This window comes from Coregonus clupeaformis, chromosome 10 (assembly GCF_020615455.1).
Source record: "Coregonus clupeaformis isolate EN_2021a chromosome 10, ASM2061545v1, whole genome shotgun sequence".
Taxonomy (NCBI): Eukaryota; Metazoa; Chordata; class Actinopteri; order Salmoniformes; family Salmonidae; genus Coregonus; species Coregonus clupeaformis.
Window position 1 is genome coordinate 41218136 of NC_059201.1, and position 25836 is coordinate 41243971.

At 41.8% G+C, this 25836-nt stretch overlaps 1 protein-coding gene across 2 annotated transcripts in view; it reads left to right on the forward strand.

Moving 5' to 3' along the window:
- Positions 1–15666, forward strand: part of LOC121575127 (serine/threonine-protein phosphatase 6 regulatory ankyrin repeat subunit C) — a 31882-nt gene extending 16216 nt beyond the window's left edge. Inside the window, exons 11-28 of one of the 2 annotated variants that reach the window (XM_041888006.2) lie at positions 6465–6547; positions 6847–6964; positions 7053–7121; positions 7267–7407; positions 7492–7551; positions 9012–9123; positions 9627–9698; positions 10037–10238; positions 10458–10545; positions 10716–10833; positions 11499–11718; positions 11883–11970; positions 12186–12269; positions 12402–12547; positions 12834–12916; positions 13401–13483; positions 13716–13807; positions 14026–15666. In XM_041888006.2, the coding sequence (XP_041743940.2) occupies positions 6465–6547; positions 6847–6964; positions 7053–7121; positions 7267–7407; positions 7492–7551; positions 9012–9123; positions 9627–9698; positions 10037–10238; positions 10458–10545; positions 10716–10833; positions 11499–11718; positions 11883–11970; positions 12186–12269; positions 12402–12547; positions 12834–12916; positions 13401–13483; positions 13716–13807; positions 14026–14270 (2104 nt within the window). In that variant the 3' untranslated portion in view covers positions 14271–15666. Of the gene's footprint in view, positions 1–6464; positions 6548–6846; positions 6965–7052; positions 7122–7266; positions 7408–7491; positions 7552–9011; positions 9124–9626; positions 9699–10036; positions 10239–10457; positions 10546–10715; positions 10834–11498; positions 11719–11882; positions 11971–12185; positions 12270–12401; positions 12548–12833; positions 12917–13400; positions 13484–13715; positions 13827–14025 lie in introns of both variants that reach the window. The other variant, XM_041888007.2, reaches the window with a different exon arrangement.
- The last annotated feature ends 10170 nt before the right edge of the window (positions 15667–25836 follow it).

A 25836-nucleotide genomic window follows, 5' to 3' on the forward strand; every position in this document is an offset into this window, starting at 1 on the left:
ACAAGTTTTTAGAAATGTTTGCTAATGTATTAAAAAAAGACCCTTTGCTATGAGGCTCGAAATTGAGCTCAGGTGCATCCTGTTTCCATTGATCATCCTTGAGATGTTTCTGCAACTTGATTAGAGTCCACCTGTGGTAAATTCAATTGATTGGACATGATTTGGAAAGGCACACACCTGTCTATATAAGGTCCCACAGTTGACAGTGCATGTCAGAGCAAAAACCAAGCCATGAGGTCGAAGGAATTGTCCGTAGTGCTCCGAGACAGGATTGTGTCGAGGCACAGATCTGGGGAAGGGTACCAAAAAATTTCTGCAGCATTGAAGGTCCCCAAGAACACAGTAGCCTCCATCATTCTTAAATGGAAGAAGTTTGGAACTACCAAGACTCTTCCTAGAGCTGGCCGCCCGACCAAACTGAACAATCGGGGGAGAAGGGCCTTGGTCACGGAGGTGACCAAGAACCCAAAGGTCAGCTCCAGAGTTCCTCTGTGGAGATGGGAGAACCTTCCAGAAGGACAACCATCTCTGCAGCACTCCACCAATCAGGCCTTTATGGTAGAGTGGCCAGACAGAAGCCACTTCTCAGTAAAAGGCACATGACAGCCCGCTTGGAGTTTTCCAAAAGGCACCTAAAGGACTCTGACCATGAGAAATAAGATTCTCTGGTCTGATGAAAACAAATTGAACTCTTAGGCCTGAATGCCAAGTGTCACATCTGGAGGAAACCTGGCACCATCCCTACGGTGAAGCATAGTGGTGGCAGCTTCATGCTGTGGGGATGTATTTCAGTGGCAGGGACTGGGAAACTAGTCAGGATTGAGGGAAAGGTGAACGGAGCAAAGTACAGAGAGATCCTTGATGAAAACCTGCTCCAGAGCACTCAGGACCTCAGACTGGGGGCGAAGGTTCACCTTCCAACAGGACAACGACCCTAAGCACACAGCCAAGACAATGCAGGAGTGGCTTCGGGACAAGTCTCTGAATGTTCTTGAGTGGCCCAGCCAGAGCCCGGACTTGAACCCGATCATACATCTCTGGAGAGACCTGAAAATATCCATGCATCCAAACTGACAGAGCTTGAGAGGATCTGCAGAAAAGAACGGGATAAACTCCCCAAATACAGGTGTGCGAAGCTTGTTGCTTCATACCCAATAAGACTCGAGGCTGTAATCACTGTCAAAGGTGCTTCAACAAAATACTGAGTAAAGGGTGTGAATACTTATGTAAATGTCGTATTTCAGTTTTGTATTTTTAATATATTTGCTAAAAAAGTATAAAAACACATTTTAAGTCAAAACTGTAACTCTGCCACTCGGGAACATTCACTGTCTTCTTGGTAAGCAACTCCAGTGTAGATTTGGCCTTGTGTTTTAGGTCAGGGTTTCCCAAACTTGGACCTGGGACCCCCCCTGGGTGCACGTTTTTATTTTTGCCCTAGCACCACACAGCTGATTTAAAATAACCAACTCATCATCAAGCTTTTATTATTTGAATCAGCTGTGTAGTGCTAGGGAAAAAACGTAAATGTGCACCCAGGGGGGGTCCCAGGACCGAATTTGGGAAACCTTGTTTTAGGTTATTGTCCTGCTGAAAAGTGAATTAATCTCCCAGTGTCTGGTGGAAAGCAGACTGAACCAGGTTTTCCTCTAGGATTTTGCCTGTGCTTAGCTCCCCAGTCCTTAACAATTACAAGCATACCCATAACATGATGCAGCCTCCACTATGCTTGAAAATATGGAGAGTTGTACGCAGTAATGTGTTGTATTGGATTTGCCCCAAACAGAACACTTTGTATTCAAGACAAGAAGTTAATTGCTTTGCCACATTTATTAGCAGTATTACTTTAGTGCCTTGTTGCAAACAGGATGCATGTTATGGAATATTTTTATTCTTTACAGGCTTCCTTCTTTTCATTCTGTCAATTAGGTTAGTATTGTGGAGTAACTACAATGTTGTTGATCCATCCTCAGTTTTCTTCTATCACAGCCATTAAACTCAATAACTGTTTGAAAGTCACCATTGGGCTCATGCTGAAATCCCTGAGCGGTTTCCTTCCTCTCCGGCAACTGAGTTAGGAAGGACACCTGTATCTTTGTAGTGACTGGGTGTATTAATACACCATCCGAAGTGTAATTAATAACTTCACCATGCTCAAAGGGATATTCAATGTCTGCTTTTTTAATTTTTACCCATCTACCAATAGGTGCCCTTCCCTGGTCTTTGTGGTTGAATCTGTGTTTGAAATTCACTGCTCGACTAAGGGGCATTACTGATATTTGCATGTGTGGGTACAGAGATGAGGTAGTCATTCAAAAATCCTGTTAAACACTACTGCAACTTATTATGTGACTTCTTAAGCAGATTATTACTCCTGAACTCATTTAGGCTTGCCATAACAAAGGGGTTGAATATTTATTGACATTTTAGCTTTTTATTAATTTGAAAAAGTCTCTGAAAAAAATTTAATATGGACATTATTGGGTAGGCCAGTGACAAAACAATCTCAATTTAAACCATTTTAAATTCGGGCTGTAGCACAACAAAATTTGAAAAATGTCAAGGGGTATGAATACACTGTATGTGGTTACTTCAAGTTGTGTATTTACGGTCTTTAATGTATTGCGTTGTCATCAACTCCAATATGAATGTTAGTCTATTATAGCCTAGTTCATTAAATAGCCTGCCCCATATTTGCAAAATATGTTCAACATGTTTGCAGTCCACATTGTTCTAATTGCATTGCTTCGATATAGAAATACATTGTTAAACATAGGCTATAGATTTCACACTGAAATAGGGTCTAGGCCTACTGTAAATTGCAGTATGTGGACATGCCAAACGTAGTCAATAAGCAAGATTAAATTCACTAGGCTACTGATAAATAAAAACAAAACAACAACTTGTTTTAAAATAGGCTAGGTCTAAATACAGTTACAGGCACCATAATTGCTCCCTGTGGGTGTATAATACAGACAAGGCAACTTATACTATGGAGGGTTTTACGCACATCCAAACTTTTCACAGGAGCTGGATAAAGATCCAATATAAAGAGAAAGGGGGAATGTCCACTCACCGTTATACTGCTCCCAAATAATATTTTAGAAACATATTGGAACGATTTACAGATCACATTCACACTTCTCCAGAACGTTCTGACCATAAAACCTAATAAGTTTGCTTGTTTTATGTTACATTTTATTAAAACCAATGTGGGTTTCTTTATGATTTTTGTATATAAAAAAAAAAACTCCCCAATTTCGTCATATCCAACAGTCTTGTCCCATCGCTGCAACTCCTGTATGGACTCGGGAGAGGCAAAGGTCGAGAGCCGTGCATCCGCCAAAACACAACCCCGCTAAGCGCACTGCTTCATGACACAATGCACGCTTAACCCGGAAGCCAGCCGCACCAATGTGTCGGAGGAACGGTGTCAGCGTGCATGCTCCCACAGGAGTCGCTACAGCGCGATGGGACAAGGACATCCCGGCCAGCCAAACCCTCCCCTAACCCGGACGACGCTGGGCTAATTGTGCGCCGCCTCATGGGTCTCCCGGTCGCGGCCGGCTGCGACACAGCCCGGTATCAAACCAGGATCTGTAGTAACGCAGCTTGCACTGCGATGCAGTGCCTTAGACCGCTGCGCCACTCGGGAGGCCAACAAGCAATTGTTACATGAAAATAACTTCTAAATATGAGATTCACCGAGGTTCTAATCTCTCGTTTCATGATGGGCATGGACACGTAGCCTACGTCATGGAGGGGGCTTTACACACGTCCACAATGGGAATCATTTAGGCCTACCTACAATACATAGATAAAAAGGGAATGTCGGCTCTCTGTTTTGCTCCTCTCAAACTTGATATAAACTATGATTTTAATAAAGCTTTGGTGATTAAGATTTATTTCCAAGCGGTCTCACGAGCCAAACCCTTTATTGATAGTCTTGTCTACTTGGCGATTGCTTTGGGCAGGTAAAATAAAAAAAACAGCCTTCATTGAGAGGGGAGGCTATGCTTGGTTTTTAATCAAAAAAAATAAAAATCACATTACTCTTGTTCCATGCGCATATGCGCAGTGTGCGTCACGGCTAGATAGACTGCATTTCCGCTGTCAAAATGTATACCATAACCTACCGCGTTACCGCTTAAACCAGCTTTTGGTTGGTCTTAAATATCCCTACCAGCGCTGCCTGAATTTCGCACTTTGGATCACGTTTTTAAGGACTCACCTCAAATATTTACACCCCTCCCATCTGAGCGCAAGCGAGCTGATATAAGACAGGTAAATTACCAATTCTTGCACAACAATTTGAAAATAGCGTGCTGGCTTTAATAGGTCAAAATTGCCAACGAAGTTGCGTTTGACACTAGCGTGCGTTTGACACTTATAGCCAGCCTAAAATAGAGCCCTAAGTGTCCACAGCAGCAGAGCCAAAAAAATACATAATTTGAAGAACAAACATCATTGTGGCAATTCATATTTTGCGGTACTGTAAATATGAAGAGATGACCGGTTTAATGTTAAAAATGGTTCTCTTACTTAAAAAATTGTCCTGATCATCTAGGCCTAGCCGATAACAAAAACAGCTATTCATACATTTTCAGCAATTTTAATTGTAAAGTAATGTCTTTCTACTCAAAAATACGACTAATTTTACCAATCTGGGAGGTAAAGTCTAGGGTTGGGTGAAATCCAGATTTTCATATCGTCATACCGTCCTTCTCTCATCCCGGGATTTACGATATTACCGTTTTAGTACACAAGGGGGCGCTAAAACGTTTAATAAAACCCATTTGGTGTCTATTACCAGAATGCTAGCAAAATTAACACAATAGCACATTTCCATAGAGGCTGCTAGCTAAATATGCTAACGAGAATGCTAACGAGCACAAACAAAAATGAAACTAATTGCAAAGATAGGCAATCCAGCTCACAAGTATAGATAGTAGCTACCGAATGTCATTTCTGGCGAGTTTGGACATTTACAATTGAATGTGAAAGAGAGACATTGTCAAATGAACAAAGTTTTGACACATGCTTGTCTGCAGGATGAAGAGCACTGGCTCTGGAGATGCATGTGGACACGCTTTGTCTGTGTGTAGTTGCTAGGGCAATGGGCCTGCCTAATCTGCTCAGAGAACAGGGGGGACGAGCAGACTGAGGGGCCGAGAACAGAGAGGAGAAAGAAATGCAAGGAAATCAAGATAACTCATCCAAAGCGCTTTGACTTCTCAAAAACGGCAGAAAGCTCACACTATATGATGCCCTGTCTCCTTATTAATTCAGCCACTTAGCTAACTAGCAAGTTAAACCAAATACACAGCTGGACTCACCAGCTTTTACTTTCTCCAGTTGTGGAACTATGGTAAGCTTCATAATGTAAAATAAGGTGACAAGAACGCAATCTGCTTTATCTCCTAACGTATTGCACAAGTTGATTGCAGCTTCACATTTTCAAATCTATTGAAAAACTTCTAAGAAATAGGTTTGACGGTATTGAAAAGCCTCCCGTGGCCATTTACAAATGCCCCGGTATATGGTATATACGGTATTCTGCCCAAGCCTATACGTATTTTGCCCAAGCCTAAAGTCATTAAAGTATTCAATAATTTAACTGTGTGTTTCGGATGGAAGTAAGGCATTAGAATGTACCAGAGGCCACCAAAATAGAGCTCGATCTGCAAAAAACTAATTGGGGGGGGCATGCGGGGGCTGGCTACTTTTTATATTTGGCTCGCTACTCCATATACTTATGGAAAACACTGCACATACACATTTTGTTATTCTATCCTTGTGGGGACCTAAAATCTATTTCCATTCAAAATCCTATTTTCCCTAACCCAACCCCTAAACTTAAACCCAACTCCTAACCCCTTACCCTAACCCTAAACCTAACCCCTAAGCTTAAAATAGCGTTTGTCGTCATGGGGACGTGGGAAATGTCCCCACAAGGGATAATTTTCCTTGTTTTGCTATCCTTGTGGGGACTTTTGGGGATTTTAGGTCCCCACAAGGATAGAAGAACCGACACACACATTCACAATCAGGTTACAGAAAAGACACAAGTCAGGAGTAGAAAAACATTATTTATGGCAGAACAAGGACATCTCTCCTGAGAGAATGTTGTCAGAAGATCAGCTCTTCCATTGCTTATGGAACATAATGGTCCTCTCAACAGAACTAGCAGCAAAGCTCACATTTCTCTTCTAGTTATCATTGTGTGTTACATATTTGAGACGATGTCTGATCTCCTTGCCCGTCTTATATTTTACATTTACATTTTAGTCATTTAGCAGATGCTCTTATCCAGAGCGACTTACAGTTAGTGAGTGCATACATTTTTTCATACTGGCCCCCCGTGGGAAACGAACCCACAACCCTGGCGTTGCAAGCGCCATGCTCTACCAACTGAGCTACACGGGGCCCTATCCATGTGTGTCATTGTCTCTCTCTCTCTGTAGGCAAGGGATTCATGGGATGTTTTCGTTGCATTTGGCTGTGCTCTACGGGTTTTCAGACTGTTGTCGCAAGTTACTCTCCTCAGGTAAGCCTTTAGACTGCCATAGAAATGGTTGTTTGTATAATTGAAACTGATAAAGTTTCATGGATGTGTACATTCAAATTGACCTAAGTAGTTCTGTATCAGATAGATTGTGAGACAGGATATACATACAACACATTCTTTAAATACTTGCTTTTCCTCATTCAGTGTCATGTTCAGAAACAGAGATTTGAATAGATGTTCTCCTCAGTACCCACAAAGGCCATTGTTCCATCCAGACCTCCTGATGTGGTCACCTTTATGACAACACTTCCTGTTTTGTGCTGTTGTGCTTCCTGCAGGTCAGCTGTACAGCATCGTATCATCTCTAAGCAACGAGCATGTGCTGTCAGCCGGTTTTGACATAAACACCCCAGACAGCCTGGGTAGGACCTGCCTGCATGCTGCCGCCTCTGGAGGGTGAGCACACCTTTTTTTATGAAGAGAGAGCTTTGTTAGTGGTTGTATAATCATCTCATTTGTATTTCTGTTCTCTCTTTGACGGCAGAAACGTTGAATGTCTTAACTTGCTGTTGAGCAGTGGTGCCGACTTGAGTAAAAAGGACAAACTGGGAAGGTGAGTGGTCTCATTCTGGAATTCAACAAACTTGTTTTTCCCCATAATGTTTTTGTCATTGAGTGAATTCTATTCTATCCTATGTTATTATATTCTCTTCTCCTGTGAATGTGACTAATCTCCTCACCCATCCCTCTCATGGCAGAGCTCCTTTGCACTACGCAGCTGCGAATGGGAGCTACCAGTGCACGGTTGCCCTGGTGAGTGCTGGTGCCGAGGTGAATGAGCTGGACCAGAAAGGCTGCAGCCCCCTGCACTACGGCGCCGCATCGCAGACCTTCCGCCGGTGAGACACACAGATAACACACACATAGAGGGGCTAAACAATACCAGAATCCCAAAATGGATTGACATTTTGTTTTTGTTTCAGAGTGGACAGACATTACTCAGTCGGACACCAGAGTGAGGAGAGGGCCAAGGAGTCCTTTTTGTAAGTCCCTTACCATGATGTCGTCTCAGTTTTATCAAACATAAAACATACAAACCTACCGACTGACCAAGCTCAAACATTTTGGTTTCTCAGAAGATGGGAACTGTTTAGAAATTTACAATTTTCTGCAATGGTTTGCAGTTAAGGTTAACCTGCCCATGTATACTGAACAAACATAAACGCAACATGCAACAATTTCAAAGATTTTACTGAGTTACAGTTCATATAAGGAAATCAGTCAATTGAAATCAATTCATTAGGCCCTAATCTATGGATTTCACATTTTCTAGGAATACAGATATGCATCTGTTGGTCACAGATACCTTTAAAAAAAGGTAGGGGCGTGGATCAGAAAACCAGTCAGTATCTTGTGTGACCACCATTTGCCTCATGCAGCACAACACATCTCCTTTGCATAGAGTTGATTAGGCTGTTGATTGTGGCCTGTGGAATGTTGTCCCACTCCTCTACAATGGCTGTGTGAGGTTGCTGGATGTTGGCGGGAACTGGAACACGCTGTCGTACGTGTTGATCCAGAGCATCCCAAACATGCCCAATGGGTGACATGTCTGGTGAGTATGCAGGCCATGGAAGAACTGGGACATTTTCAGCTTCCAGGAATTGTGTACAGATCCTTGCGACATGGGGCTGTGCATTATAATGCTGAAACATGAGGTGAAGGTGGCGGATGAATGGCACGACAATGGGCCTCAGGATCTCTTCACGGTATCTCTGTGCATTCAAATTGACATAAATAAAATGCAATTGTGTTCGTTGTCCATAGCTTATGCCTGCCCATACCATAACCCCACCTCCACCATGGGGCACTCTGTTCACAACATTGACATCAGCAAATTGCTCGCCCACACAACGCCATACACGTGGTCTGCGGTTGTGAGGACGGTTGGACGTACTGCCAAATTCTCTAAAACGATGTTGAAGGTAGCTTATGGTAGAGAAAGGAACATTAAATTCTCTGGCAACAGCTCTGATGGACATTCCTGCAGTCAGCATGCAAATTGCACGCTCCCTCAAAACTTGAGACATCTGTGACATTGTGTTGTGTGACAAAACTGCACATTTTAGAGTGGCCTTTTATTGTCCCCAGCACAAGGTGCACCTGTATAATGATCTTGCTGTTTAATCAGCTTCTTGAGATGCCACACCTGTCAGGTGGATGGATTATCTTGGCAGAGGAGAAATGGTCACTAACAGGGCTGTAAACAAATTTGTGCACAAGATGTGAGAGACATAAGCTTTTTGTGCATATGGAACGTTTCTGGGGTCTTTTATTTCAGCTCATGAAACCAACACTTTACATGTTGCGTTTATATTTTTGTTCAGTGTATTTGATGGCTTGTTGTTTGATCACAATTTTTCTCTCTCTGTGTTGACGTAGTTGTGTATCTAGAAGTTTGTTGATTGACGTAACATGACTGTCTTCTCCTCTGTATGTGTAGCTGTTTAGAGTATCTGCTGGATAACGGGGCTGACCCGGCTCTGAGGAACACCAAGGGTTACAGCGCAGTCCACTATGCAGCAGCCCACGGAAACAAGCAGAACCTGGAGCTGGTGAGTATGTGGGAGGAGGGACTGCAGGCCTGTGTGTATGTGTATGCACATGTGCATGCTGCAGACAGACAAGCAAAGACGAGTCGTATCATGGGTGCATTTCAACAGTGGCTTACCCTCCTCGTCTTCATCTGCACTATGAAAGAACAGGACAAGTGACGGTAAAGTCCTAGTAGACATCCAACCATATTGCTTTCACTAGTCCGTTGTTTTCAGATCAGTGCAGATAAAGACGAGGAAAGGAAATCACTTTAGAGTATCGAGATGCATCAAAAGTTGCACTTGGTTTGAAACTGGTAATGGCCTTTGTAATAAAGTGGTATTTCCAGCCCCATCTTTAAGAGCTGAGATTGGTAAATAATTTACTGTCGCTTCCTCTTCATAGGGCTAAAGTCAGATGACTGAGCCATGTACCGCTTCCTTTGGGAAGTGCAGTAATCTCAGCAAGTGGTACAGTATGTACAGGTTGCAAACTCCTCTCTTTGTCCCCTTCTTTCCCCCAGCTCTTGGAGATGTCGTTCAACTGTCTGGGAGACGTGGAGAGCAGTGTTCCAGTTAGCCCTTTGCACTTAGCCGTGAGTACAGTACACCTGTTTAGCCTCGTTTCCTCTGGCCCGAAGGTCCAATTGACTGTACTGTCCATTGGCTTTCTATAGATTGTTTTAACTTCAAATTAACACATTACATTAGTTTTATTACGGCCCCTCTTAGTTCTACAGTGCTAATTCAAAGTTGGAGTGAACTAACTATCCATTGAACACATTCACCCAATTAATTGACACATTTACCCCCCATTCTCACACTCTTCAGTTTGACTGTTGTGTGGTTCTAGTTCTGAAGTTGGAGTGAATTGTCCCTTGAACACAGTGACCCACCTCCATTCTCACACTCCTGGATTTCTCCCTCCACCCAGGCGTATAACGGTCACTTTGAGGCGTTGGGGGTGCTGTCTGAGACGCTGGTGAGTCTGGACGTTCGGGATGCGGGGGGGCGCACCGCCCTCTACTTGGCGGCCCAGAAGGGACACGCTCAGTGCGTGGAGGTACTGCTGTCCCACGGGGCCTCCTGCCACCTCAAGGAGCGCCACCAGAAGTGGACCCCACTCCACGTCGCAGGTGTGTGTGCATGTACCACTTTACATGGTTTTTGTGATTGTTAGATTCTAATCCACATGGTAGTTGTATGTGTGTATGAGCTTATGTCAACATTTTCACTCTTCTCTGTTACCTGCTCGTCATTGTGTGTGTGTGTGTGTGTGTGTGTGTGTGTGTGTGTGTGTGTGTGTGTGTGAGCTTGTCTCAATATTTGACTGTCTATGTCACCACCTCCTCCAGCTTCCAACGGCCAAACAGACTGTCTGCTCATGCTGGTCAACCGAGGGGAGAAGGCTGACATCATCGACATTGCCGACGTACAGGGACAGTGAGTGACTGTCATTCATTTCCTGAAAATGTTTGTTGAATATGGCACCCACTAGAATAGGACTGATTATTTTTGCTTTTCTTTTTTTTACACTATTCTAACGTAGAGGGCTCCCTTTTTTACCTACTGGTTATTTGTGTGTAAACCACTGGGATTATGTGTGTGTGCAGGACGGCTCTGATGCTGGCAGCTCTTGGCAGTCACACTGACTGTGTCCACATCCTGCTGGAGAAGGGAGCCGGGGCCAACGCCGCCGACAAGCGAGGCCGCACTGCCCTACACAGAGCTGTGAGTGTCCCCACCATGTGTATGTGCTTGCTCTAACCCTAATGTTCTATCTGCCCAATCTCAAAATATATTGCCATTGGGGGTCCCCTGCAGTCACATTCATCGAATCTGGGTAGATGGGACACTTAGAGAAAGGTGTAACAAATAATTATATTTGATACTGCTGATGAACTACACTATATATACAACAGTATGTGGACGCCTCTTAAAATGTGTGGATTCGGCTATTTCAGCCACACCCGTTGCTGACAGGTGTATAAAATCGAGCACACAGCCATGCAATCTCCATAGACAACCATTGGCAGTAGAATGGCCTTACTGAAGAGCTCAGTGACTTTCAACATGGCACCGTCATAGGATGCCACCTTTCCAACAAGTCAGTTCCTCAAATTTCTGCCCTGCTAGAGCTTCCCCGGTCAACTGTAAGTGCTGTTATTGTGAAGTGAAAACGTCTAGGCGCAACAACGGCTCAGCCGCAAAGGGGTAGGCCACACAAGCTTAAAGCGTGTAAAAATCGCCGGTCCTCGGTTGCAACACTCACTACCAAAAAAGTTATCCCTTTCAACTGTTCTTCTCTAACTCCCTCTCTCTTTATCTCTGTCCTCTCTTTCTCTTGTCAGTGATGAGTTCTGTCTCTCTAACTCTTTCTCTGTCTCTTCCTCCAGGCGGTGATGGGCTGTGAGGACTGTGTGTCGGCCCTGCTGGAGCATGGTGCTTCGGCTCTGTGCAGGGATTTCCGGGGGCGCACCCCCCTGCACCTGGCCGCCTCCTGCGGCCACATGGAGCTCCTGCGCAGCCTGCTGCAGGGCGCCACACACACCGACCCCCTCGACTCAATGCTGGACTATAGCGGATACACCCCCGCCCACTGGGCCGCCTACCACGGTGAGACACACATCACACACACACACACAACCTTCCCTAAGAGGCTACAAATAACCTCAGTGAATAACTCACAAAGTGTGGGGTTGGGCTAAATAGCCTTGAGAGAACTTCAGTTGCTCCTAAACTGTGAACCATTGTCTGACACCATCTCTCGTCTCTTTCAGGGCACGAGGACTGTTTGGACGTTTTACTTGAACACAAACCATTTAGTATCCAGGAAGGAAACCCCTTCACCCCATTGCACTGTGCTCTGTGAGTACCACCGCTGGTTCCCCCTGCTCTTTAGGGTTCTGGATTCCGCTATGATTATCAGAGCTTCTATTTTGTTCTATTTTGAAAAACCTAATTCTGTCTGATGATGAGACCTGGTGTTGAATCCATCAGAAGGTTGACCTGGCAACTGCTGTCCTTTTTTATAACAGAGAGATGGAGGATGTTTTCTCACAGTTTGTCTTGTTCCTTTCCAGAATTAATGGCCATGATGGTGCTGCTGAACTACTGGTAGAGACCTTCGGAACTCAGATGGTAAACATCAGAGACGCCAAAGGAAGGTGCGTGTCGTGTGTCTGTCTGAGTTTCTGCATATGCCTTTGTGTACAGAGCTCTGTCAAGTCTAGTGTATTGCAGCTTGCCAATTGCTTACCTGTCTGTCTGGTTGTGGCTGTCCTGGGCTGTGCCTGAAGGACCCCGTTGCATGCAGCTGCCTATTCAGAGAGTGTGGGCGGGCTGCAGCTGGCCCTGGTCCAGGGGGCAGAGGTCAATGCCGTGGACACCACAGGACGCTCTGCCCTGATGGTTGCCGCCGACAACGGACGGACCGCAGCCGTCGGTGAGTGGCCAGAAATTAGGAAATGTGATTATTGCATCCAGTAAATATGAGAACTGAACGTTTAGTGGGCTTATTAGTTTGGTATACATAATTTATGTTTTATTTTATATGTATTTATTAAATGTATTTATGAACTGTGTAATTGTGGACACCACATCAAATAGAAAACCTTGCTAGTGACCGTAGCAACTGGAGGAAGCTTGTTGTCGACTGTTCTGCAGCCGGATGATGATGATGATGATGATGATGATGATGTGTAATTGTGAGAGATGTGTGAACCCAACAGAGATCCTGCTGCACCAGGCCAAGGCAGACCTGACCCTGCTGGATGTCAACGACAACACCGCCCTTCACCTGGCCTGCAGCAAGGTGAGACACATTCACTCACACACACAGGCACTCATACACACACACACACAGTCCTGCAGCAAGGCAAGACACTCCGTCATACGCCTAGCTGACACACGGTCCACTGTTATTTTGAATTCTGACTCGCTGTAGCCAAATACACAACCTAAGTTATTTAAAAATTCTATATCAACTATACAGGAAACAAGCATGACAGATCCACATATCATTGGAAAACTGCTTTACACCTTCAGATTGCTAATGTATATTACTGTTGATACCAAAGCATTATTAGGTGGCAGTGAAATGGCATGTGTGTTTCTCCGTCAGAGTACTAATGTTCCAATCCCAGTATACTAAACCTGACCTTTATGTGTTTCCCTGCAATAGGGGCTATATTTGTACATCAAGCTGCCTTGCGCTACAGAAACAGGAGATCTTGCCCTATTGGCTGTTCTGGCTCGGACAAGGCTTACTTACTTACTTAATGTGTTTTCTCCCGCAGGCTCATGAGATGTGTGCCCTGTTAATCCTGGGAGAGATCAGCGACCCCTCACTCATCAATGCAACAAACAGTGCACTGCAAATGTGAGCCATCATCAGCGACTCAGCCTTTCATTAAAGACACTGTTCAACACTGTATAAAACCCCAGCTTCATCTCTCACTCAGCCCTTTTAAACTCTCGATCTGTGTGACTCCTAACTCCAGGAGTTAAGATGAGTGAGAGCTGAAGCAGGGGATCTATACAAAACCCAAAAGACCTAGAGTTTTGTTTACCTAGGTGGTCTGTTGACTGTATCCCTTTTCACTCCTCCCCAGGCCCCTTCATATCGCAGCGAGGAACGGTCTGGCTACAGTGGTGCAGGTGCTCCTCAGCCGGGGGGCAGCTGTGATGGCTATAGATGAGGAGGGTGAGTCACCACAGTGTCGGTTAGTGAAAAAAGACTAGGGTGGTGAGGTGGCCATTTTCTTATGTCGCTTCGGAGTGTGTGCGTGTCTGATATGCATGTTCACCTCTTGACTAAGCAGGTTGTTATTGAGAACTATAAAAGATAATTTATTCTTCCTAAACGTGAAATGTATATTTTTTAATCAATGTGTGTGTTTCTATCTCCTATCCTATCTTCAGGCCACACCCCGGCCCTGGCCTGTGCCCCTAACAAAGACGTGGCGGACTGCCTGGCCCTTATCCTCTCCACCATGAAGCCTTTCCCTCCCAAAGACGCCAGCGCCGCCAACTCCTTTGGCCTCAACCTGCTGAAGCACTGTGGCATCGCCGTCGCCTGCGGGCCCCTTCCCAACGGCACCCTGCACCACGCCTACGCCAAGGACCGCCACGGCACCATCGGCCTGGACGGCTGCTTCACCGAGTGAAACGAACTCCCCAACCTGCTCCCCCCCCCCTAACACACACAACAAGAGCAGGAATATACTTCGATGTACGTGTGTGTGTGTAAGTGCGTGTGTGTTTGGATGCGTGTCTGTATATGTGTGCGTGCGTGCGTGCGTCTGTCTGTGTGTTTGTTTAAACAAAAACTAAATCCCTTATGGGTGCAGTCAAACCTATATGCAATTATTTGCCTCTCTCCTCTGTGGCATATCGTCTGTCTGTGTGTCTGTCTGTCGTCACTAGCCTGGCCTTAGGTCAGACACCATCTGTCCAGTGTCCAGGACAGAGCACGTCACTGAGTCCCTCTGAATCGTACCGGCAGAGATACTGTATCATCATGAAGTTATCACGGTTTTGTTGAATTAACAGATTCACAAGCATGTGTGACAAGCTACAGATAGTCTAAATTAATTCTGAATGCAATTTAAATTATTGTGAATTTTTGAAATTGCACTTCAATTTACCTCGCAAATCCCAGTGAAAGCGATGACCTAGTAGGAGAACGGTGCCTCGACAACTTCTACTCTGACTTAAACTGGTGCAATATGCAGCATGTGTGGGTATTTCCAGTGCTGTGCCTCTCTCCGAAGACTAGAATAAAACTGAAGTAGTAGAGCGAGAGAAAGAGGGAGAGAGTGATAGACAGTGGCTGGGTTTGACTATACAGTTAAGGGTCTGGGTGAGTTGAGAGCTCTGCAGAGAAGCCCATGGATTTGAAAACAAGCGGTGACAAGCTGGTGTTGACACACCTAGAAGTCTGACAACAAGCACTTCCCACTGGCTAAGGCCATCTGAGTGACATCATCAACATTCACCAGGTCCAGTCAATGGGTTTTTCTGCATTAGCCCCCTCTCACTGAGTCCATACTCAAAGGGAGTAGTTGTGGGTCTTGCCTGAACCCCACTCCTGCTTGTCACTGTCGTAGAATACTTTGGCACCTTAAATAAGGTGTTTCTAAGACGTTTATGGATATTTAACAATGTTGTGCCTATGGAATACTGAGAGACGACCCCAACCCCTCAACCTCACCTAGTTTATGCCTTCTGATCCCCCACCTTATCCCTGATTATTTGAGATTTAAAAAGAGAACAATGCTAGTGGGACATTTAAAGGATGAAATTTAGATTTGAAGAGAAATGGGTTTAGCACACATACTGAACGCGGCATAAGCTTTTTTTTTTTGCTGTCGTATAAACACTTGTTTACATAATGTAAACAGTCGTCGGATTTACTTGTGAATCGACAGTCAAATATGTTTGCACAACAGGGCCATGCCTCCAGTAGGAAAATAAAGAGCGAACAGTGGCTTGGCATTTTTCCTATTTTGTTGCCTTACAACCTGGAATTAAAATGGATTTTTGGGGGGTTTGTATCATTTGATTTACACAACATGCCTACCACTTTGAAGATGCAAAATAATTTTTGCGGTGAAACAAACAAGTAATAAGACAAAAAAACTGAAAACTAGAGCGTGCATAACTATTTACCACAGATTCTCAATTGGATTGAGGTCTGGGCTTTGACTAGGCCATTCCAAGACATTTAAATGTTTCCCCTTAAACCACTCAAGTGTTGCTTTAGCAGTATGCTTAGGGTCATTGTCCTGCTGGAAGGTGAACCTCCGTCCCAGTCTCAAATCTCTGGAAGACTGAAACAGGTTTCCCTCAAGAATTTCCCTGTATTTAGCGCCATCCATCATTCCTTCAATTCTGACCAGCTTCCCAGTCCCTGCCGATGAAAGACATCCCCACAGCATGATGCTGCCACCACCATGCTTCACTGTGGGGATGGTGTTCTTGGGATGATGAGAAGTTTTGGGTTTGCGCCAGACATAGTTTTCCTTGATGGTCAAAAGCTCAATTTTAGTCTCATCTGACCAGAGTACCTTCTTCCATATGTTTGGGGAGTCTCCCACATGCCTTTTGGCAAACACCAAACGTGTTTGCTTATTTTTTTCTTTAAGCAATGGCTTTTTTCTGGCCACTCTTCCGTAAAGCCCAGCTCTGTATGGCTTAAAGTGGTCCTATGGACAGATACTCCAATCTCCGCTGTGGAGCTTTGCAGCTCCTTCAGGGTTATCTTTGGTCTCTTTGTTGCCTCTCTGATTAATGCCCTCCTTGCCTGGTCCGTGAGTTTTGGTGGGCGGCCCTCTCTTGGCAGGTTTGTTGTGGTGCCATATTATTTAAATTTTTTAATAATGGATTTAATGGTGCTCCTTGGGATGTTCAAAGTTTCAGATATTTTTTTTATAACCCAACCCTGATATGTACTTCTCCACAACTTTGTCCCTGACCTGTTTGGAGAGCTTCTTGGTCTTCATGGTGCCGCTTGCTTAGTGGTGTTGCAGACTCTGGAGCCTTTCAGAACAGGTGTATATATACTGAGATCATGTGACAGATCATGTGACACTTAAATTGCACACAGGTGGACTTTATTTAACTAATTATGTGACTTCTGAAGGTAATTGGTTGCACCAGATCTTATTTAGGGGCTTCATAGCAAAGGGGGTGAATACATATGCACGCATCACTTTTCCGTTATTTATTTTTTATAATTTTTTGAAACAAGTTAGTTTTTTCATTTCACTTCACCAATTTGGACTATTTTGTGTATGTCCGTTACATGAAATCCAAATAAAAATCCATTTAAATTACAGGTTGTAATGCAACAAAATAGGAAAAACGCCAAGGGGGATGAATACTTTTGCAAGGCACTGTAGCTGCTAAAATATTGCTGCCTTTCTTTTCCATGGATTCTATTCATGGTTTCTGTCAATGCGGGTCTACATTTAGTATTTAAATAATTTGTTACGTTATTGGGAAGCAATATTCACACACAGCCTTCAAATTCTTTTAGCAGTTTTCTTTTCATGCAGTTTGCTGTGGTGGAAAGGTTCATGTTGTTTTTACCTCAAGAAAATAATTTGCACTACCTCCAAAGTTTAAAGTATTCTGTTTCAAATGGAATGCATTCATTTAATCAAAAATGTATCAGGTTATATTTTGATAATCTTGTTTCATTCTAAGGGAATAGGTAGAATGTGGTTTTGTTGTTGTTTTTTTTCTATTCTTGCCAAACAGCCATACTTGATGTTGAAAAAAGACTCTAATCCCAATCAAACGGCATGCGCTTTAACCCTCACTGTCAATTCAGTTTACTTGTCACGTTGATAGGCATAGCATTGGGAGTTGTCAAAAGTACAGCCAAAAACACAAATGCATTCCTTTTACATTTTAATTAGGCACGTCTTGTACTTACCTCAAAGCTTTTAACAACGCAACTCATTGACCTCTGTTTGGGCCACACTATAGATCCATTCATTTTTGTTGAAAGCTTCTCTGCCTTCTTTTGCACATTAGTTGAATCAATTTAGTTTTAAGTGTGTCAGTTGATTACGCTATTTATGAAGATTGTTAGTTATGTTAATCTGAACATAATTCAAATGATGTTCACTCTGTTGTAATTGTTTTCTTGTGGTTGTAGAGATTTCCCCCCCAAAAATGTATTACAAAATCAATCTTTATCAGTATTTGACCCTAGTCAAACATTCATAAACTAATTTGAATATTTAAACAGGAAAAACTATTTTTAAATCTGTGGTGTACTGTAATATTATGCGTTAACCTACTTTGGATCTGTATTTTTGATATTACATAAATGTAGTTAGATGGCAAAATTGCACAAGTAGTGTTAATGTACCGATGCATATCTTTTCTCTTAACAGTACAACATTTGACATAAAGTATGGCTGACACGAAAACAAAAATATCTATATTATGTTGCTATGGTTATGTATAGACAGCTACTTTTTTTTACTTTTTATTTTTTTAGATGATCAGCATCACAAGGGCTTTTTATTTATAAGTAAATGCTTTTCGGAAGTTGTTTTAAGTAGTGTCTTTCAGTATTTTATTTATTTGAATGTCAAAGAATCGTAAAAGTAATTGAGGATTTCTTTACACCCGTTTTGAAGTATGTGTGCTCCCATTTCTCTTTTGCGACAACAAGAACACCATGTTGACATGTCTGGTACCAATACCTCTATTGTGTTATACAATGACAACCTGTGTAACCTAGAATTGTTCTCTTTTGAATGGAATATCAAAATCATTTAGCACATCTCCTTAGATGTACATACTATTCATTATATTAAGGAAAAAACGTTGATGCATCAATTTATGAATCATATTGCAACCTGAGATTCATTGTTAGCTCCTGGTCCATTCAATCATAGGGCTGGGAAGGAACTGTGTTATAAAAAAGGAAAAAAATAGAAAAACGTTTAAAAGTAAAAGCTTATCTTGCACCTATTCAGTGGCCAGTAATGGTATTCCACAAGATTTTTAATGTCAAAGCCTTTAAGAAAAATAAGATGACAAAGCCAATATCCTTTACATGATGTAGGAATAGCAAATCCAAAACCAGTGTCATTTTTATTCCTCATACAGTGGGGAAAAAAAGTATTTAGTCAGCCACCAATTGTGCAAGTTCTCCCACTTAAAAAGATGAGAGAGGCCTGTAATTTTCATCATAGGTACACGTCAACTATGACGGACAAATTGAGAAAAACAAATCCTGAAAATCACATTATAGGATTTTTTATGAATTTATTTGCAAATTATGGTGGAAAATAAGTATTTGGTCACCTACAAACAAGCAAGATTTCTGGCTCTCACAGACCTGTAACTTCTTCTTTAAGAGGCTCCTCTGTCCTACACTCGTTACCTGTATTAATGGCACCTGTTTGAACTTGTTATCAGTATAAAAGACACCTGTCCACAACCTCAAACAGTCACACTCCAAACTCCACTATGGCCAAGACCAAAGAGCTGTCAAAGGACACCAGAAACAAAATTGTAGACCTGCACCAGGCAGGGAAGACTGAATCTGCAATAGGTAAGCAGCTTGGTTTGAAGAAATCAACAGTGGGAGCAATTGTTAGGAAATGGAAGACATACAAGACCACTGATAATCTCCCTTGATCTGGGGCTCCACGCAAGATCTCACCCCGTGGGGTCAAAATGATCACAAGAACGGTGAGCAAAAATCCCAGAACCACACGGGGGGACCTAGTGAATGACCTGCAGAGAGCTGGGACCAAAGTAACAAAGCCTACCATCAGTAACACACTACGCCGCCAGGGACTCAAACCCTGCAGTGCCAGACGTGTCCCCCTGCTTAAGCCAGTACATGTCCAGGCCCGTCTGAAGTTTGCTAGAGTGCATTTGGATGATCCAGAAGAGGATTGGGAGAATGTCATATGGTCAGATGAAACGAAAATATAACTTTTTGGTAAAAACTCAACTCGTCGTGTTTGGAGGACAAAGAATGCTGAGTTGCATCCAAAGAACACCATACCTACTGTGAAGCATGGGGGTGGAAACATCATGCTTTGGGGCTGTTTTTCTGCAAAGGGACCGGGACGACTGATCCGTGTAAAGGAAAGAATGAATGGGGCCATGTATCGTGAGAATTTGAGTGAAAACCTCCTTCCATCAGCAAGGGCATTGAAGATGAAAAGTGGCTGGGTCTTTCAGCATGACAATGATCCCAAACACACCTCCCGGGCAACGAAGGAGTGGCTTCGTAAGAAGCATTTCAAGGTCCTGGAGTGGCCTAGCCAGTCTCCAGATCTCAACCCCATAGAAAATCTTTGGAGGGAGTTGAAAGTCCGTGTTGCCCAGCGACAGCCCCAAAACATCACTGCTCTAGAGGAGATCTGCATGGAGGAATGGGCCAAAATACCAGCAACAGTGTGTGAAAACCTTGTGAAGACTTACAGAAAACGTTTGACCTGTGTCATTGCCAACAAAGGGTATACAACAAAGTATTGAGAAACTTTTTTGTTATTGACCAAATACTTATTTTCCACCATCATTTGCAAATAAATTCATTAAAAATCCTACAATGTGATTTTCTGGACTTCTTTTCCTAATTTTGTCTGTCATAGTTGACGTGTACCTATGATGAAAATTACAGGCCTCTCTCATCTTTTTAAGTGGGAGAACTTGCACAATTGGTGGCTGACTAAATACTTTTTCCCCCCACTGTATTTATACTAATATGCTGAAAAAATGATTGTATTAAGCTACCTGAACTTTTTGTGGCATTTAACATAAGCCTTTTTATATGATGTCAGAAAAGGTTTAGGCCTAGTTCAATGATGTGAGATCACATCAAATAGTAAGCCATTTAATAATGTTCTAGGGTGAATTGCTATGTTAATTATAATTGTTGAGTTGGTTTAAATGAGAATAGGAACTTCCCAATTCCTACAACTAGATCCCATACATTTTTTCTCCTATATTGTGTAATGGTGTGACATTTCATTGACCGTGGATTTGGTGTAGCCTACGGTTTTGTTGTCGTTAGGCTGGTTAGATATGACAAAATCTCCATTTTGGAATAAGTTTAATGTGGAACTGAATCCCTTACTGATCAATTGGATGCCAAAAGACATAAAAGGAAAGAGAGTTAAAGGCCTAAAATGGACTAAATTCATGATCTACACCCAAGCCCCTTTCCTTCCTTCCCCTTTTAAAAAAGTGTTTATTTCCTCCCTCTCCCTATTTAACCATTCTGTTTACACTGTGGACATAGATTAGCCTAGTATTGTGATCTTTAGGGCCATAGGATGGCAGAAAGCATTTTAGATTTTCAGTGATGCAACAACACAACAATTTTCACTCAGTCCTGACCCAAAGCACTTATTTCAAGAATAAGCACTTTTGTATGTTTAATATCTCTATATGTATATGTGTATTTATGTATACCGGTACATACAGTATGTTACCTATGTAGATATTAACTTATATTTAGGGAAAACAATACCTTCAGTGGAGAGATGAGAGTAGATGAACTGGTGACTGACCTTCACAATCATGTGTGATGTGCTTGTGTGAGAGAGACACTGTTTAATTGGAGGGGCATGTTTCTCTTTGGGGTGCCCCATGTTTCTCTTTGGGGTGCCCCATGTTTCTCTTTGGGGTGCCCCATGTTTCTCTTTGGGGTGCCCCATGTTTCTCTTTGGGGTGCCCCATGTTTCTCTTTGGGGTTAGCATAAGAGAGCAGTGAAAAGTAGATGGTCGCACCTTGGTGTGCACACGTGTACAGCACAAAATACATTTCAAATGGAAAAGTGTACTTGCACTGCCTTTCATTGAGTTGCCAAAAAGCAGGGGATGAAACTGAAAAACACTTGATTAATTACAGAAATGTGAGATATTACGTACATTTGCAGACATCTTAACTAAGCCATATTAGTCAATTGCTGACAAAAACGTGAATGTATGGTCTAAATTATAGCAGGGGTTTTGGTTTTCGAATAACTGACTTTTGCTGCACTGTTTAACTAAGTAAAAAAGTTTGAGAAATGATGGGAAAATAATGAAAAATGAACTAAAGCATCTTTACCTCTGCCTCCTCATGCATAGATGTGGTAGGATTGTGTTTCATCTTTTGGTATGAAGGGACGGCTAACTGATTTGAGCCATTGAAGGGTATTATTGCATTCAGCGGATGGGTTAGCCTAACAACGTGGTACATCCAGCATATATGCCTTACATCTAGCGGTACAAGCCTCACTCCAATATAATCGTTGTGACTCTTATAAATAATTTGCTTAATGATACTTTTAGTTCCTCTCTAGTTTTTGTTTGTCAACAATGGGCACTCACGCTAATAGCTGAGCTATCCCTCCTGTTAACCATGGACTCACCATTTCTGCTAACAACATTGCCTTACAATACCTCTTAGAAATTATGTATAGTTGTTTTGTTACTCTATATTTTGTTTGTAGCGCGTATCAAAACAGTCAACCTTAATAACACCCCATGCTGTTACCTAGACCCACAAGTGCCGTAGAAATCCCTGTTTGTCTGTGAAAAAAGGGAGTATCTTTGATTCTCAGTGGAGATGGTATTTGTATGTCCTCAGCACAAAGAGAGGAACATATTTCTTTTTTTAAGGGGATTAGTTTATGCTTCATCCTTTATAATTTATCATTTTTTATGAAGACATAATTGTAATTCTGGATTGCATCTAATGAATTAAGTAATGTATCAACTAAACACAGAGTTTTTGGTTGATGTCTCACATGCAACATCTGAAATGTTATTATCAGTATGGTATGAAATGTATCTAGAATATATATTTTATTTTTTTGAAGGACAAATGACGATAATACCTTACAATGGCTCAAATGGCAAAGATAGACAACTTTCTCAAAATGCTTCAGTTTGTAGGAATGAGGGACATGGGTGCTTTGGCCAAGGGATGGAGTGAAATAGATAGCATTAGATAATTGTGAATGTGCATGGTGGAAGACTGATAAAGTCCAAATTATATTTTGAAAAAGCAATATTGCAGTATGGCTAGTAGGGTAGAAGATGGTAAAATTGCACAAAAGTAGTTGAGTCAGAGTACTGTAAACTGAGTTACAGGAGAAGTTGGTGGAAAACTTTGGAAGGAAGCAGATTCAACATCTTCGTTTCTGTCCTTTTTGTATTTGTATAGATTCAGGGTGCTTATGGATTTTGGGCAACTGATAAAATGTTGCCATCAGATATGTGAGTGGAAAGAAAGAGACTAAGTGGGGTCATGTTGAAATTGGAGAATAGGAAGAACATACACTATTGATATAGTGGCCTAATGTAGCTGCCTTTATCTTGATGAGACACTATGGTCCTAGTGAGAAAGCATTCATATGGTATCGAACACTTATGTCATGCTGATTCAATAACCTCTAAATTAGGTGTGGAAGGGATAGAAGTTTCAAACAAAGAGCATGTTGGTTTCTTTTGGTTATGCCAGTGATCACCATAGTGATGCTGTCCATAACGTAGTCCTCTGGGAAATCTCCCACTTACCTCTAGGACATCGGTGTCCTTCATTACTTGAAAACTCATTGGATTAAGGCAATAGCTAGGCAGTTACCTTTTTTTGTCTTTTATTCCCATTTGAAAGGATTCTTTCAAATCAAGAGAACACCATGAACATTTACTCTTCTCCAAGCATAATATAAACTGCAGAATTAGAGCTTTCTTTGTAGTTATTTTCAAAAAATTACATTTGATCACCAAAACAAACACCTCTTGAAATGGACGGAATTATGTAATCTTAAATGTACAGATTCATGAGTGAAGCACACTATTAAGTTCTTCCATGATTCTAACTGCTGCATGTCTGTCCTATCTCAATGTAGACTAAATGTTTCTTAGAGATGATAGCATGTCTGATAATGTTAAGATTCTTGATTTTTATAGCTAGTAGGCTATGTTTATGCCTTCATTATTAATTTGTCAATGTTGTACAACTACTACTTACATGCTTATTCAATCGTAACATCCAAATTCTTGTTAAAATTTAACCAAACTGTCGGTCCCACTTTTCTGCTATTTGACCCTCACAGGTGTGGCCCATGATGTAGTGTCTGAAGTTTGTTTTGGTCCTGATTTAACTAGAGTAAACTGGTTGAATACGTTTGTCAGTGTTGTGCTTAGTAACACATTTGTTCAAAACAAAGCAAACTGATGTTTGGGTTAACTTTATTCCCCCTATCAACAAACTGATGTTTGGATTAACTTTATTCACCCTATCTCTAACAGTAATTGGCTTCTTTGAAATACTTCAGAGAAAATGTAGACAGACCAATTGCTTTATTTAGTCTGTTTTCTCTTCCTCTTCAAGGGCAGTTACTGAGTTGACCCTCCAAAAAGACTATATAAGAGTACTCTATAGAGGGATGCAATGGTGTTGTCTCCTTAGTGGAGAGTAATGTTGACACAATTTATATTGTATGACTCCATGTATTACTTGATTTGCCGTTATCAGACATCGAACAGCTTACCTCAAGATGTTATGTCTCACAATGATTTTTACCCAAGCCAGTGCATTTTATTAATATATTGGACCTCATTGGAGAGTAAATGTGATGCATATTATGCAACATGAAACTATTTTTGTCACTTTTTTTTTCTTTGATTTGATGGTTGTTTCATGACTTGACTGCTTCTTGAAAACCATCCATAGGATGGACAATGCAAATAGGTGAATTATGATATTTCCATTAAGGAAATGCCTCGATAGGCAACCAAAGGAGAGTTGTTTTAGATCCACATCATAAAGTACCTTATTTATGAGACTTTCTATATACACTGTATGTCACATGGCTGCTCAAAGTTATTATAGTTAAAGAATGTTACCTTGTAATCTGCGAAACTCCGCTCCTCTATTACCACCCAATACAATCCTGACTGACACCTTCTCCCGATACAAACGGCATACTTAACTGTGTCGTCAGAAAATCATTGAGCAAATAGAAAAGTCTTTGAAAAAACGTTTTTTTATTTTATTTTACACATCAGCAAAATGGTCTTCCGTTCATGCCAAAATGAAAGCCTTATTGTTGATACAAGTGGAGGTCACACCTAGGAACACAACTGCTCACAATTACAGACTGGGTGAAGCCAGTGAGGCATTGTTCTTCATTCAAAACACAACATGATGCTAGTGCTTCCCAGTCTCATCATCCATGTCGTGCACTGTGGCTTCAACTCCTAGAGCAATTGTTAATTGGTTGGAGAAATATCCAAAGAAACACTCGTGCTGTTGTCATAAATCCAAATACCTTCTGGATGTACAACTTGACTGTAGTTTATTTTGCTCTTGTTTGATTCTTGCCTTTTGACTTGCTTGCTTGCCATATTTGTCAAGGAACAGCCTCTCTTAAGGGACCTGAAAAACCACATTGAAATAGTGTTGAATCACAGTAGTGATAATACTGGAGTTTTAGTGTGAATTCATAATAAAAGCAATATTGGCAAGTGCACTTTGTTGGGTGTTCTAAGCACAACATCACAAAAAATGCACTTCAGACAGAGTAGTGTGTAGAGTTTGTTAATTTACTTACTCAACTAAATGTTATTGAAATTAACATGGTGAATTATTATAAAGCTGAGTGAGCAAGACTTATATTTGTGATATTTGTAGTACCATTTTAGCAGTATGTTGATTTGATCAGGATGTAGTTTTAGTTGGTGCCTGTACAACTCCTAACCTTCAAGTATTTGAAGACAAAAATAACTTAAGATAATCAAGAATGAAAAGTTGTAGCTTAGGCATTTTATAGGCTAGTTTGTATGCAACCCCTTTAATTGGGCATCTGTGTGTGTGTGTGTATATAGATTGTTCTCTGTACTGCGATATGTTCTAAGAAAAATATATGTAATCTTCAAGGTAACATCAAGGCACTGGGTTCGGTTGAGGTGGTGGTAGAAGATTTTATTTTGTGGACAAGGAAGACCATGGATTGCTATGGCATAGAACTTAACGATGTTGTGATTACTTTTATAGTACAGTGAGTAGGCATAGAGTTCTGTGTTTTACATGTGTGTTTGTGTGTGACGATTTGGGAAGTTAGCTGTCATGTCTTCATTAGTGAGTATGAGGTCAAGAGTGTGCGATGGCAATATGAACCGCTATCAGCAAAAGGGCAAAGAAAAAGTGTGTATTCATTCCTGTCTATTGTATTTCTTTACCCACTTTCCTGG